This window comes from Tasmannia lanceolata, unplaced genomic scaffold (genome assembly GCF_043159265.1).
Source record: "Tasmannia lanceolata isolate RefF3 unplaced genomic scaffold, GAP_Taslan_0.1 ptg000023l, whole genome shotgun sequence".
Taxonomy (NCBI): Eukaryota; Viridiplantae; Streptophyta; class Magnoliopsida; order Canellales; family Winteraceae; genus Tasmannia; species Tasmannia lanceolata.
The window spans coordinates 8,174,289-8,185,994 of record NW_027518700.1 but is presented as its reverse complement, the minus strand read 5'-3'; the positions used below and the strand labels follow the sequence as shown (position 1 = coordinate 8,185,994).

The 11,706-nt window shown below is 49.8% G+C and overlaps 1 protein-coding gene across 1 annotated transcript; it reads right to left on the bottom strand.

Moving 5' to 3' along the window:
* Positions 1-7,061: 7,061 nt before the first annotated feature.
* LOC143855727 (uncharacterized) lies at positions 7,062-10,460 on the bottom strand. Its single transcript, XM_077365807.1, has 4 exons — positions 9,910-10,460; positions 9,393-9,588; positions 8,226-8,975; positions 7,062-7,649 (listed from the first exon to the last, which is right to left on the bottom strand). Exons 1-4 carry the CDS (start codon positions 10,458-10,460, stop codon positions 7,062-7,064), a joined length of 2,085 nt encoding a protein of 694 aa, XP_077221922.1.
* Positions 10,461-11,706: the final 1,246 nt, after the last annotated feature.

Sequence of the window (11,706 nt, the reverse complement as noted above, 5' to 3'; positions counted from 1 at the left end):
AAAGTCCTCAAAGTTGCTGATGGAGTTCGGTTTGATCCTTGAGTACCAGTCCCGGGCCGCACCAGTCAGTGTGGTCGGGAATGCTCTACAAAGGAAGTTGTCTGACGCACCGTGGAGGACCATAATTGTCCTGAACGTCTCCAAGTGGTCCACAGGGTCAGTGGTCCCGTCGTATTGCGGGACGGTTGGCATTTTAAATCCTCTGGGCGCTGGGGCACCCATAACGTCGTCGGTGAACGGCGTTCTGCTTGAGAACGCTCTCGGAGCAGGCCGGCTCTGATCCTTTGCCAACTCTTCTATTCGGTGGTCCATTTCTTCCATCCTCCGTAGCATCAGATCAGCTCTACGGTCTGGTCGGTCCAGTGGCGTGTTTCTCTCCACCGATTGGCTCGCCGCGGAGCTGGACTAACTTTCCGGACTCCTACGATGAGGCCGGAGTTTTTCCTGTGGTGCGCGGTCTTCCTGAGCTCGATGCTTTCGTGCAGAGTGGGGCCGCGATCTCCAGCGGCGGTGAGGTTCTGTGTGAGCGTGCCGGGCTCTGGAGTGATGGACTGGCCTTGAGGAGTGATGAGTCCGGTCTTCATCGTGGCGCGCTGACTTTCCCCTGTGAGCGCGCGACCTTTCCTGGACAGGTCGTGGAGCTTCTGGAGGAGGTTGAGGAGGCGCCTGGAGTAGTTGCTAGTATTGATCGACAAGGGCAGTCATCTGTTGAAAGAGAGCTTGCACTTGATCCGGAGTAGGCGTAGGATTGAGGTGGTCCGAACGAGCCGGGCTTTGTTCGGCTGTAGCAGAAGTAGCCACCACCTGTGAGGCGATTCGCTCACTCCAAGTCCTGCGAGGTAGCACGGCTCGAGTACTCCTTGCAGTTGGTACCCGAGCATTCCTCCGTCCTGCCATTTTGTAAAGGGATTTGAACAGCTTTTAGTTCGCGTCCCATGGATGGCGCCAATCTGTTAGGCCTAAAATCAGTAACAGATACGGCGGTGACGTCATAGCTGAGCTGGAGGACCCGAGGAGCCGAAGTGAAGGAGCTGAGGAGCTGAGTCCTGCGCAAGGAGCAAACGAAGTCAGAAGACTAACCCGGAGTGTTGCTCCGGACAGGCCCTTCGACACTCAAGTCAGTATGAGCAGGAGTGCAGAGCTAGTTTTAAGAGTGGTGGAGGAGAGGTTATTACCCTTGGTTTGAGCTTTGAAAGCCCTTTTATAGAGGGAAACTTGGGGTGGTTGGATTACCTACCCCAGGACAGGTGTCGGCTTGTCATAGGTTGGAGTTTACCTACTCCGAGGTAATTACCATAATACCCCTGTGCAGCAATTGGGCTTGTGGTGGGCCATCAGGGGCCACGTGTCGACAGCTAATTGGCTGTTATTTTTATACCCCATCAGGACAGATATTATACTGGTATTCTTCTGTTAAGATTTATTGGTTTGCTGTATATAACCTCATATCGCCTGTTTAGATTAAATTTTTTCTCTTTATTAGTTCAAGAGAGGTTAGTTCTTTACAGAAAAAGAATTTTTTTGAAATGGACTTTACAGAAAAAGAATGAAACGATTAATTATTGACTTGTTTTGATCTCACCATTAACACTTCTCTGTTTCATTTCAATAGAGGTTTGTTTTTAAAAATGAAGAACAGAAAGTTGACTAAAAATTAACTAGGAAAAATCTCAATAACATTGCTTGCATTTGAGATCAAGAGAAGTTATTTCTTGTGTAAAAAATCAACTTGTGCTCCTGTGAACAGCCGCATCTTATGGAAAAGACTGCATATTGTTGCTTTCGAAACTGGCAAAAGGTTAGTTTTATAAGATGGATGTGCATTTTCCCATTGGAAGAACATGGACGACCAAAAATAAAAGTGGGGCCACCTGTACATTGATCCAAACCATTTATCTGCGAGGGCTTGCTATGGATGTGTCGTGAACCAATATCCATTCACATTGGACTATTATAAACCTCTAGTTTGTCCTTATAATTGGGTGCTTAGAAAATACATATATCCAAAAATCTTAAAGTTCATCAGGAAAATTTTCACCCGTCAGAGGCTTTTAGAATTGCCTAATCGTGTACGGTCCATTCATAGTAGGGCCTACTAGATGAATGGCTTGGATCATTCATCCGATTTGGGAACTACCATGAATGACTACTCATGGATGATCCAATGGCTTGCTCAGTTCTGGATTTGTACCATTTCAAGTTGAAAAATACTACATCGGCTGTTATGTTAAGCTCTATTTCCTACTAGAGTATGCGCCCCACTTCTTTTTGTATGTGATCTGATCCGTTGATCTCAACGGCGACTGTACGGCCAAATAATGTTGAAAAGAGTCAAAACACCTTGCTCGCATGATCATATGCCCTTGATCCAATAAGCATTTTTAGGGTTCCACCAGACCAGCTGAGCCAATGATTTGAGGGCCTACATGCATTGATGATGGCCATTCTACTTGTGCACATTGCATAATTAACCATGAAAATTTATCCTGAATTTTTTCTACTTGGAAAACGATTTTTCTAAGGTTTCCTAAAACCCTTTTTTCGTTTAAAAAAAAACAATCAAGTAAGGCTTAAGGTTCGTTTCAGATAGCACACTTAAGAATGCATAAATACAACTCTTCCTCCCTCTATCGCATTCTCAGATAGCACGTGAGAATGACAAAGAAAATGTTCTTCAATGCTACACCTAACTTTGGACCGATCAAAGTTAGGACCCACTATGAGGTAGGTAGTGGGGTGCAGAAGTTAAGCATGCCGCTGCTTTCAAATTGGGTGTTACAATAATAAAGTGAATGGTTTAACTGATCTCAACACCATGTGGACCTCAACTGATTTGAACTGTCAAAATCTGGGTCCATTGTGCATGTGGGTGTACCATTGTATCTGTTAGACCTAAAATCGGTAACAGGTATGACAGTGACGTAAGAGCGGAGCTGGATGACCAGAGGGGCTGAATCCTGAGGGACCGGAATGAAATGGGAGCGAAGTGGCTGAGTCCTGCTATGAGGGCTGAGTTCTGCACAAGGCAAGCGAGGTCAGAAGACCAACCCGGGTTTTACTCCGGACAGGCCCTTCGACACTCAAGTCAGTATGAGCAGGAGTGAAGAGCTAGTCTAAGAGTTTAGGTGGAGAGGATTATTCGCATTACCCGTTGGTTTAAGCTTTGAACCCCTATTTATAGGGGAAAACCTAGTGAGGTGTCCAGGACAGGTGGCGGCCTGTGAGAGGCTGGAGTTCACCTACTCCAGGACAGGTGGCGGCCTGTGAGAGGCTGGAGCTCACCTACTCTGGGACAGGTGGCGGCCTGTGAGAGGCTGGAGTTCACCTACTCCAGGACAGGTGGCGGCCTGTGAGAGGCTGGAATTCACCTACTCCAGGACAGGTGGCGGCCTGTGAGAGGCTGGAGCTCACCTACTCTGGGACAGGTGGCGGCCTGTGAGAGGCTGGAGTTTTACACCCCATCAGTTGCCCGAGCTCACCTACTCTGGGACAGGTGGCGGCCTGTGAGAGGCTGGAGTTTTACACCCCATCAGTTGCCCCCCAGTTTTCCAAGTCATTGAGTGACTTGGGAAAGTGTGGTTGATAGCGCGTCTGGATAGGCAGGTGTTGTGTGGAAATGAATCTGGGAGTTCAGTCTGGAGATCCAGTCCAGAGTCCGGAAAAAAGATAAATCTGGAGATCCAGTCTGGAATCCGGCTGGTTTTGAGTCCGGAGGTCCAGTCCGGAGTGCGGCTGGATTTGAGTCCGGAGGTCCAGTCCGGAGTCCGGCTGGAGTTGACTCCGGAGGTCCAGTCCGGAGTCCGGCTGGAATTGGGAGCCCGGAGGTCCAGTCCGGAGTCCGGCTGGAGTTGGGAGCCCGGAGGTCCAGTCCGGAGTCCGGCTGGAGTTGAGTCCGGAGGTCCAGTCCAGAGTCCGGAGTCCGGCTTCTGCCGGACTGATTTTTGTCGTTTTGTAGAAACGCGTTATATCCAGTCCGGAGTGCGGAAATCCAGTTCGGGGTGCTTTGGAGGTGGAGTTACGCGTATTCGAACGCGCGTGCTCAATCACATTTTTGTCTGGGAGAATGTGTCCGTCTTTAATAAGGGACACGTGGCGTCATTTGAGTGCCCTCGAGATGCGTGCTTCGCATTTAATGCCCCACCGCCTTCGAAAAGTTATAAAAGGAGGTTTTTACCTCTCATTCTTCACTTTTCACTTTTTATCTTCTCTCCTTCTCCTCCTCTGCGAGTTCGACTTCGCAGTTCGTGTTTGGAGTTTGCGCGTGGATCTTTAGGAGCTCTCTACTCTCCCTGGTATTTTTCTCAGCCTTTCTTTTTACTACATGTCTGATAGTAGTTCGAGTTTCGAGTCCGGTTCTGAGTCTTCCACTAGTAGTAGCTCAGAACTTAGGCCGCTTCTGAAGCCTGTAATGGCTAGTCCGGCCACTAGAGTAGATATTATAGATAGCGACGATGGAGGGGACAAGGACGAAGTAATATTAGACCTGAACGTCACCCCACTCCCGACTGATAGTCTCCACCGAGTAGGAGGGAGTGGGGGTAGTGATATTGCTGAAGCGTCGACAACGTTTCTCCCTGGCCGGGCCGTGGAGGTAATCGCTAGAGCCCGGATGGAGGCCAACCCTAAGTACAACATGCGGGCTCTAGTTGAAGAAAATCACCTCACCGAGTCAATGCTGAAGGACATTAGAGATAAATATTGTGTGCCCCCATCGTTCGAGCTCAGAGCGGCAATAGAGGGAGATAGGGCCTGTAACGAGAGTCAGGACCTCTGTATCTATGAGGAGTCGTTGAGAGCAAGACTTCGATTCCCTTTGCACCCGTTCTTTACAGCGGTGCTCCGATACTACGGACTGGCCCCAGCCCAGGTTGCTCCGAGCTCATGGAGGTTACTGACTGGGTTTTTGTACCTCGTCCACGGCCGGCTAGAGAGGAACGTGACCTTGCCGCTATTCCGTGCTTGTGCACATCTGAAGAGACACAAGGAGGGGAGCTGGAGTTATATTAGCCAGCGCCCTGATTTGAAAATAATTACTGGCATACCCTCTTCGATACATACGTGGAAGAATAGGTTCTTCTACGTCGAGGATAAGGGAGCCAGTGAGGCCTGGCCGGTCCCTTTAGTGTGGGACACTCCGGATACCACCGGACTGAGTCGCAAACCGCTTCTTGAGGGTGAAGATGCGAGGACATTTGCCTTGATGCGGAAGGAGGTTGAACGAACAGGCCTCATCCATTGTTCGGACTTTTCAGGAGAAAATATTCTGGTCGGACTTGGTATAAGTACCGCGACTCCGGCACGTATGTAGATAGACTCTTAAAACTGCTGTTTTTCTTTTTAGTTGCTTCTGACTGCTTGCTTAGTTGCAGAAATGAAGAAACAATCAACGGTCGAGAAGATAAGGCAAGGTGCCCAGCCGAGGGCGCAGGAAGGGGCTCAACAGGCACTCTAAGAGCGCGAAAAGAGAAAGGCGGCTGAGCTGCAAGTCCGGCCCCATCACGAGACACTGCGCCACCTCCGGCTCAGAAGGCAAAAACCACAGTGAAGCTAGTGGGCCCCTTTGCCCAGGGAGGTGGTTCTTCTAAATCCGATGGTGCATCCACTGGAACTGGAACCGGAGCCCGTCCTCCCGTGAGGTCGAGTGACAATGTTTTTCGGCCCAATTGGGTCGTTCAGAAGGACAATACCGGGCTGGGCGAGAGTCAAGTAGCTGCTGAGATCGTGAGCAAATGTCTCCTTGGAAAGGACAAGCAACAGGTTATCCACGAGCCGCCGGCTACTGGCGAAGAGGCGGTGTTCTCTTCACTCTATCAGGTAATGAATTTGTTTACTTTCTGTCCGCCTTTTGCTTTCTTCCCATACTGATGCTTGTTTCTGTCTGTAGATTAGTTTATGCTACAACGATCTCAAGGAGAAGAGTAAGAAGTTCTCCGAAGCCATCACCAAATCTGAAGAGGTGAACGGAAAGCTGGCCACTGAGGTCAAGGAGCTCCAAACGAGTATTGGACGGGTGGAGGCTGAGAAGAAGCTACTGGCGGAGGATTTGGCCTTCGAGAGGCAGAAGTTAGACAAGGCTGCCGAGGCCATGGATGCCCAGAGGAGGAGAGCCAAAGAGAGGCAGGAAGTGGCAGTAAAGGAGGCTGCTGAGGCGAAAGAGGCCGAACTCTTCAGCCTGTCGAGTGAGGCTTATAGTCTTGGGTACTACGACTGCCTCCAGGAACTCCAGGCGTGCAACCCGAACTTGGTGATGACTAATCTGACTCTTCCTTCCAGGTCGATGATTGTTGACGAAGAGCCAGACGCCCCTGCCGATACTGCTGCTGATACCGTTGTTGACACTGCGACCGTCCCAGATGCCTCTTAGTATTTCTTTCTGCTTCTTTTTGTAATGGTCCTTGAGACCCTACACTTTTTGACAGCCTTTTGAGGCTAATTTTGTAATGGCCCTCGAGGCCTCACATTTTGATCAATGAAATCATACTTGTCCATATCTGTTCTCCTCTTTCTGATAAGCTTTAGCTGAGTAACTTATCCGGCTTGCCCCCTAGTTTTAATAACCTGGGATTTAGGCGGTTGAGAGCACCCATGTTTTCTAAGCTGGGTTTCCAGAGAGTACCCAAGTTTACGAACTGGGTTTCAGAGAGTACCCAAGTTTACGAACTGGGTTTCCAGAGAGTACCCAAGTTTACGAACTGGGTTTCCAAAAAGTACCCAAGTTTACGAACTGGGTTTCCAAAGAGTACCCAAGTTTACGAACTGGGTTCCAAGAGAGTACCCAGGTTTACGAACTGGGTTTCCAAAAGTACCCAAATTTACGAACTGGGTTTCCAAAGAGTACCCAAGTTTACGAACTGGGTTTCCAAAAAGTACCCAAGTTTACGAACTGGGTTTCCAGAGAGTACCCAAGTTTACGAACTGGGTTTCCAGAGAGTACCCAAGTCTACGAACTGGGTTTCCAGATATAAGTGATAAGAGAAAATCTAGATCTGCAAAAAGAATCATTTATTCATATTAACATAAACGTAATTTTACAAAATCACCTGTCAAGCCGGGCGATGTGTCTACTGATAATATTTCCTAAGGTTTTTGGAGTTCCATGCGTGGAGTAACAAATGCTCCTCAAGTGTCTCTAGCTTGTAGCTTCCTGGACGGATGACTTCTTTCACTCGATATGGCCCCTCCCAAGTCGGGGAGAGTTTTCCGACTTTAGTTGGTTGGGATACTGCTGCCCTCCTCAGGACTAAATCTCCTGTCCGCAATTCTCTGGGGCGTATCTTGGAGTCGTGATAGTTGGATACCTTCTGTTTGTAAGCGGCGACTCGGATTCGAGATTCTTCCATGATCTCCTCTAGTAGGTCGAGATTGGCGAGGAGCCCGTCAGTATTAAGCTGCTCGTCGAAGCTGGTGACTCTGGGAGACGGAGTGCCTATGTCAACCGGTATCACAGCCTCTGTTCCGAAGGAGAGGTTGAATGGCGATTCACCAATTGGCATACGAGGAGTAGTGCGGTACGCCCATAGAACGTGATAGAGCTCATCTGCCCATCGACCAGCTTTTTCATCCAGTCTTTTTTTTATCCCCTGAAGCAGGATTCTATTAGTCACTTCTGTTTGCCCATTGGTCTGAGGTTGAGCTACTGAAGTGAATCTCTGTTCAATCTTTAGGTCAGAGCAGAACTTCCGAAAGTTCCGGCAGTCGAACTGTTTGCCGTTGTCCGTTATCAAGGCATGGAGAATCCCAAATCTGCAAACTACTGATTTTCAGAAGAAGTTCTACACACTTTGCTCCGTGATCTGCCATAGAGGTTCCGCCTCCACCCACTTAGTAAAATAGTCGATCGCTACTACCACGAACATGCGCTTTCCGGAGGCCGGTGGGAAGGGGCCTAGGATGTCCATCCCCCATACTGCGAACGGGAGTGGACTAATAATTGGAGCCATCGCTACGGCGGGCTGGTGGATGGTGGGAGAGAATTTCTGACACCTCTCACACCTTTTAACCAGACTCAGCGCATCCTGCCTTATGGTGGGCCAATACAGACCTCTGAGCAGCACTTTTATTGCCAGGGCTTTGCCCTCCAGATGTTCTCCACAGATTCCTTCATGCGTCTCTTGTAGTGCATACGTGGCGTCCCCTGGCCTGAGGCACTTTAAGTATGTGAGAGTATAAGATCTCTTATACAAATTGTCACCACTGAGGGAGAATCAGGCAGCTCTCTGTATAACCTTGCGGGCTTCCTTTTTATCCTCGGGGAGTTTACCGTCGCGCAGATAACTGATGATCTCGTCCATCCAACACGGCTCATTCCCGACCTGCATTATTTCCGCGGCTTCACTCTCTATACTCGATCTCTGTAGAAACTCCATACATATGCTTCCAAGAGTGGTGTACCCGGAGGCGGCTAGTTTCGACAGCACATCTGCCTTGGCATTTTCTGTTCTGGGGATTCTGATGACCTCAAAACTTTTGAACTTGCTGGCCAGTCGGCAGACCTTGGCGAGGTACTTGATCATACGCTCATCTCGAGCTTCGTAGACCCCCTGAATCTGGTTTGCAACCAGCTGAGAGTCACAGTATGATTTTAAGTTCTGGGCGCCGGTTTGGATTGTGATGCTCATTCCGGCGAGGAGAGCTTCATATTCTGCCTCGTTGTTGGATGTGCGGAATCCAAACCTCAGGGCGTAATCTGTAGTGAAGTCGTCAGGCCCCGTGAGGACGAGGCCTGCTCCACAGCCACTCTTGTTTGAAGACGCGTCGACATGTACTTCCCAGATTAGCGAGCTGGTTGTGAAGTCCTGCTTGGCTGGCAGGTGAACGATTTCTATTTCAGCTCCCTTCGTTATACATTCTTTAGGGGCTGCTTCTTCCGCGACTGGGGGCTGCACAGCTTCAGAATCGATGAACTGCTGGGGGATGGTGCATTCAGCTACGAAGTCTGCTAGCACTTGAGCCTTAATGGCTGGCCTAGGCGCGTACTGAATATCGAACTCACTTAGCTCCACGGCCCATTTCACAAGTCGCCCGGAGATATCTGGTCGATGGAGTACTTGCCGGAGTGGCTGATCAGTCAAGACTTTTATGGTGTGGGCTTGAAAGTACGGCCTTAATTTCCTGGCCGCCATTACCAGCGCGTAAGCCAATTTCTCGACCCGCTGGTACCTTGTTTCTGCGTCGTGGAGAACCTTGCTGACATAATAGATAGGTTTTTGCTGGCGGTGCTCTTCGAGGACGAGGACAGCTGCCAGAGCCGTGGAGCTAATGGAGAGATACAGAAATAGCTCCTCGCCCGGCTCCGGCTTTGTTAATAGTGGTGGGGAGGACAGGTATTTCTTCAACTCCTCGAATGCGGTCTAGCATTCCTCCGTCCAGGGCGCAGTCTTGAGTCCTCTGACTGCGCTGAAGAAAGGCAGGCACCTCTCCGCGGACTTGGAGATAAAGCGCCCCAGTGCGGCTATCATTCCTGTGAGCCGCTGGACTTCTCTGATAGTTTTTGGAGCAGTGAGCTCCATCACAGCTCTGATCTTCTCTGGATTTGCTTCTATCCCTCGTTGGCTTACCATGAACCCCAAAACTTTTCCTGAGCTGACTCTGAAAGTGCACTTGGTGGGGTTAAGCTTCATGCTGTGCTTTTTCAGGACCTGGAATGTTTCTCTGAGATCAGACACATGATCCTGCGCGCTCCGGCTCTTGACCAGCATATCGTCCATGTATACTTCCATGTTGCGGCCGATCTGGTTCTGGAAAAGTCGGTTCACTAGCCTTTGGTAAGTAGCTCCGGCGTTTTTGAGGCCGAAGGGCATAACACGGTAGCAATAAGTCCTTTGATCTGTGACGAAGGAGGTCTTTGGTATATCTGATTCGTACATCCTGATCTGGTTGTATCCGGAGAAGGCGTCCATGAAGCTCAACAATTCGTGACCCGCAGTGGCGTCGATAAGTTGATCGATCTTTGGGAGCGGATAGCTGTCCTTAGGGCAGGCCTTATTTAGATCGGTGAAGTCGATGCAGGTCCTCCATTTTCCGTTTGTCTTCTTGACTAGGACTACGTTTGCCAACCAGTCCGAGTATCGAATCTCACGAATGAAGTCAGCTTTCAGAAGCCTCTCCACTTCTTCTTTTATTGCCTGCCGCCTTTCAAAAGCGAAATGCCTTCTCTTCTGCTTAACCGGTCTACAGGTCGAATCAACACCAAGTCTGTGCGTGCTGATCTCTGGGTCAATGTCGGGCATATCAGCAGGAACCCATGCAAAGACATCTGCATTGTCTTGGAGAAACTCGGTGAGCTGGTGCTGAATGCTGCTGCTGAGAGAGGAACCGATCAAGGCAACTTTTTCCTTATCTTCTAGGCACAGCGGAATGGAGATGAGGTCTTCAGTGGGTTGAGTCCCCTTGAGCTCGTCCCTTACATCGAGTAGTTCGATTGGTAGTGATTCCACTGCATTTTTGCCTTTGAGTGCCATCGCATAACACTCCCTGGACTGAGGTTGATCTCCTCGAACTTCCCCCACGCCATTGGGCGTTATGAACTTCATCTTTTGGTGGTAGGCCGAAGCCACTGCACGAATTAGGTTCCGGCCAGGACGTCCTAGGATAACATTATAGACTGAAGTGGCCCTTACCACCAGAAAATTGATCATGGCGAACGCCTGACAGGGTGGGTCTCCGACAAGGACTGGGAGCTCGATCTGCCCCACTACTTTCACGACCTCTCCGGAGAAGCCAAACAGGTCTGAGTTCGCTGGCTTCAGGCGGTCGTCGCCTATCATCATTTTCTCGAAGGCGTGATAGTACAAGATATCCGCCGAGCTCCCGTTGTCAACGAGGATTTTCTTTACTTCCCAGTTGGCGACGAGCATGGTTAAAACCAGCGCATCGTCATGAGGTAGTATGAGGTTGTCCAAATATGCATCTGAGAAGGAGATCTCATTCTCTGTTCTTGACTTTTTACTGCATGTGTGCACGGTATTGACTCGTCGTGTATATGCTTTTCGAGCAGCGGAGGACGTGCCCCCAGCGGCAGGTCCACCCATGATCGTACCAATGACCCCCCTCGGTTGAGAACGTGGCGCCTCTGGCCGCGAACTGGCCGGGTGAGGGGTTTTGTTCCGAGGAGGGGGCGGCTGTGATCTTCGAGGGCTGCGGCCTCGGGGGCTCCTTTCTCTGCGCTCTTGCTTGCGGCCGTCAGTTCGGATATACTTTTTCAAATAACCCCGGCCGATCAGCTGTTCAATTTCCTCTTTGAGCTGCCAACACTCATCCGTGTCGTGACCGTGGTCCTTATGGAACCGACAGTATTTTGATGGATCTCTCCTGTTTCCTTTGGAGATCATCCTGGCAGGCCACTTCATGAATTGCTCTTCGCTGATTGCAGCCAATATATGTTTTCTGGAGGTGTTGAGAGGTGTGAAGTTCTCTTCTCTTCTTTGCGGAGGTGGAGACTTCTCTCTTCTTGGAGGTTTATCCTCCCTGCGCTGCTTGGGGGGATTTTTCTCTTCAGAGGTTATCCTCCGATTTGAATTAAGAGCTGCCAGTGTTTCTTCCACCGTTATATACTCCTCTGCCCCGGCCATGAGGTCTGCCAGTGAGTGCGGAGTTTGTCGAGCTACAGCCCGACGAAAATCATTAGACCTGGCTCCTGCGAGTAGCGCATTCATAGCTGCTGAAGGATCTAGATTTGGCACCTGAAGTGCCTCCCTGTTGAAGCGG

Excerpts from the sequence above, each read along its gene's own strand:
- LOC143855727 (XM_077365807.1), bottom strand. The coding sequence starts at position 10,460 with ATGGCACTCAAAGGCAAAAATGCAGTGGAATCACTACCAATCGAACTA. Across the intron at positions 9,589-9,909 it reads GCCACTGCGGGTCACGAATT|AGTCAGCTCAGGAAAAGTTT; the intron begins GTTGAGCTTCAT and ends GTGCACTTTCAG. Across the intron at positions 8,976-9,392 it reads GCCTGCCTTTCTTCAGCGCA|TACGCGCCTAGGCCAGCCAT; the intron begins GTCAGAGGACTC and ends TTCGATATTCAG.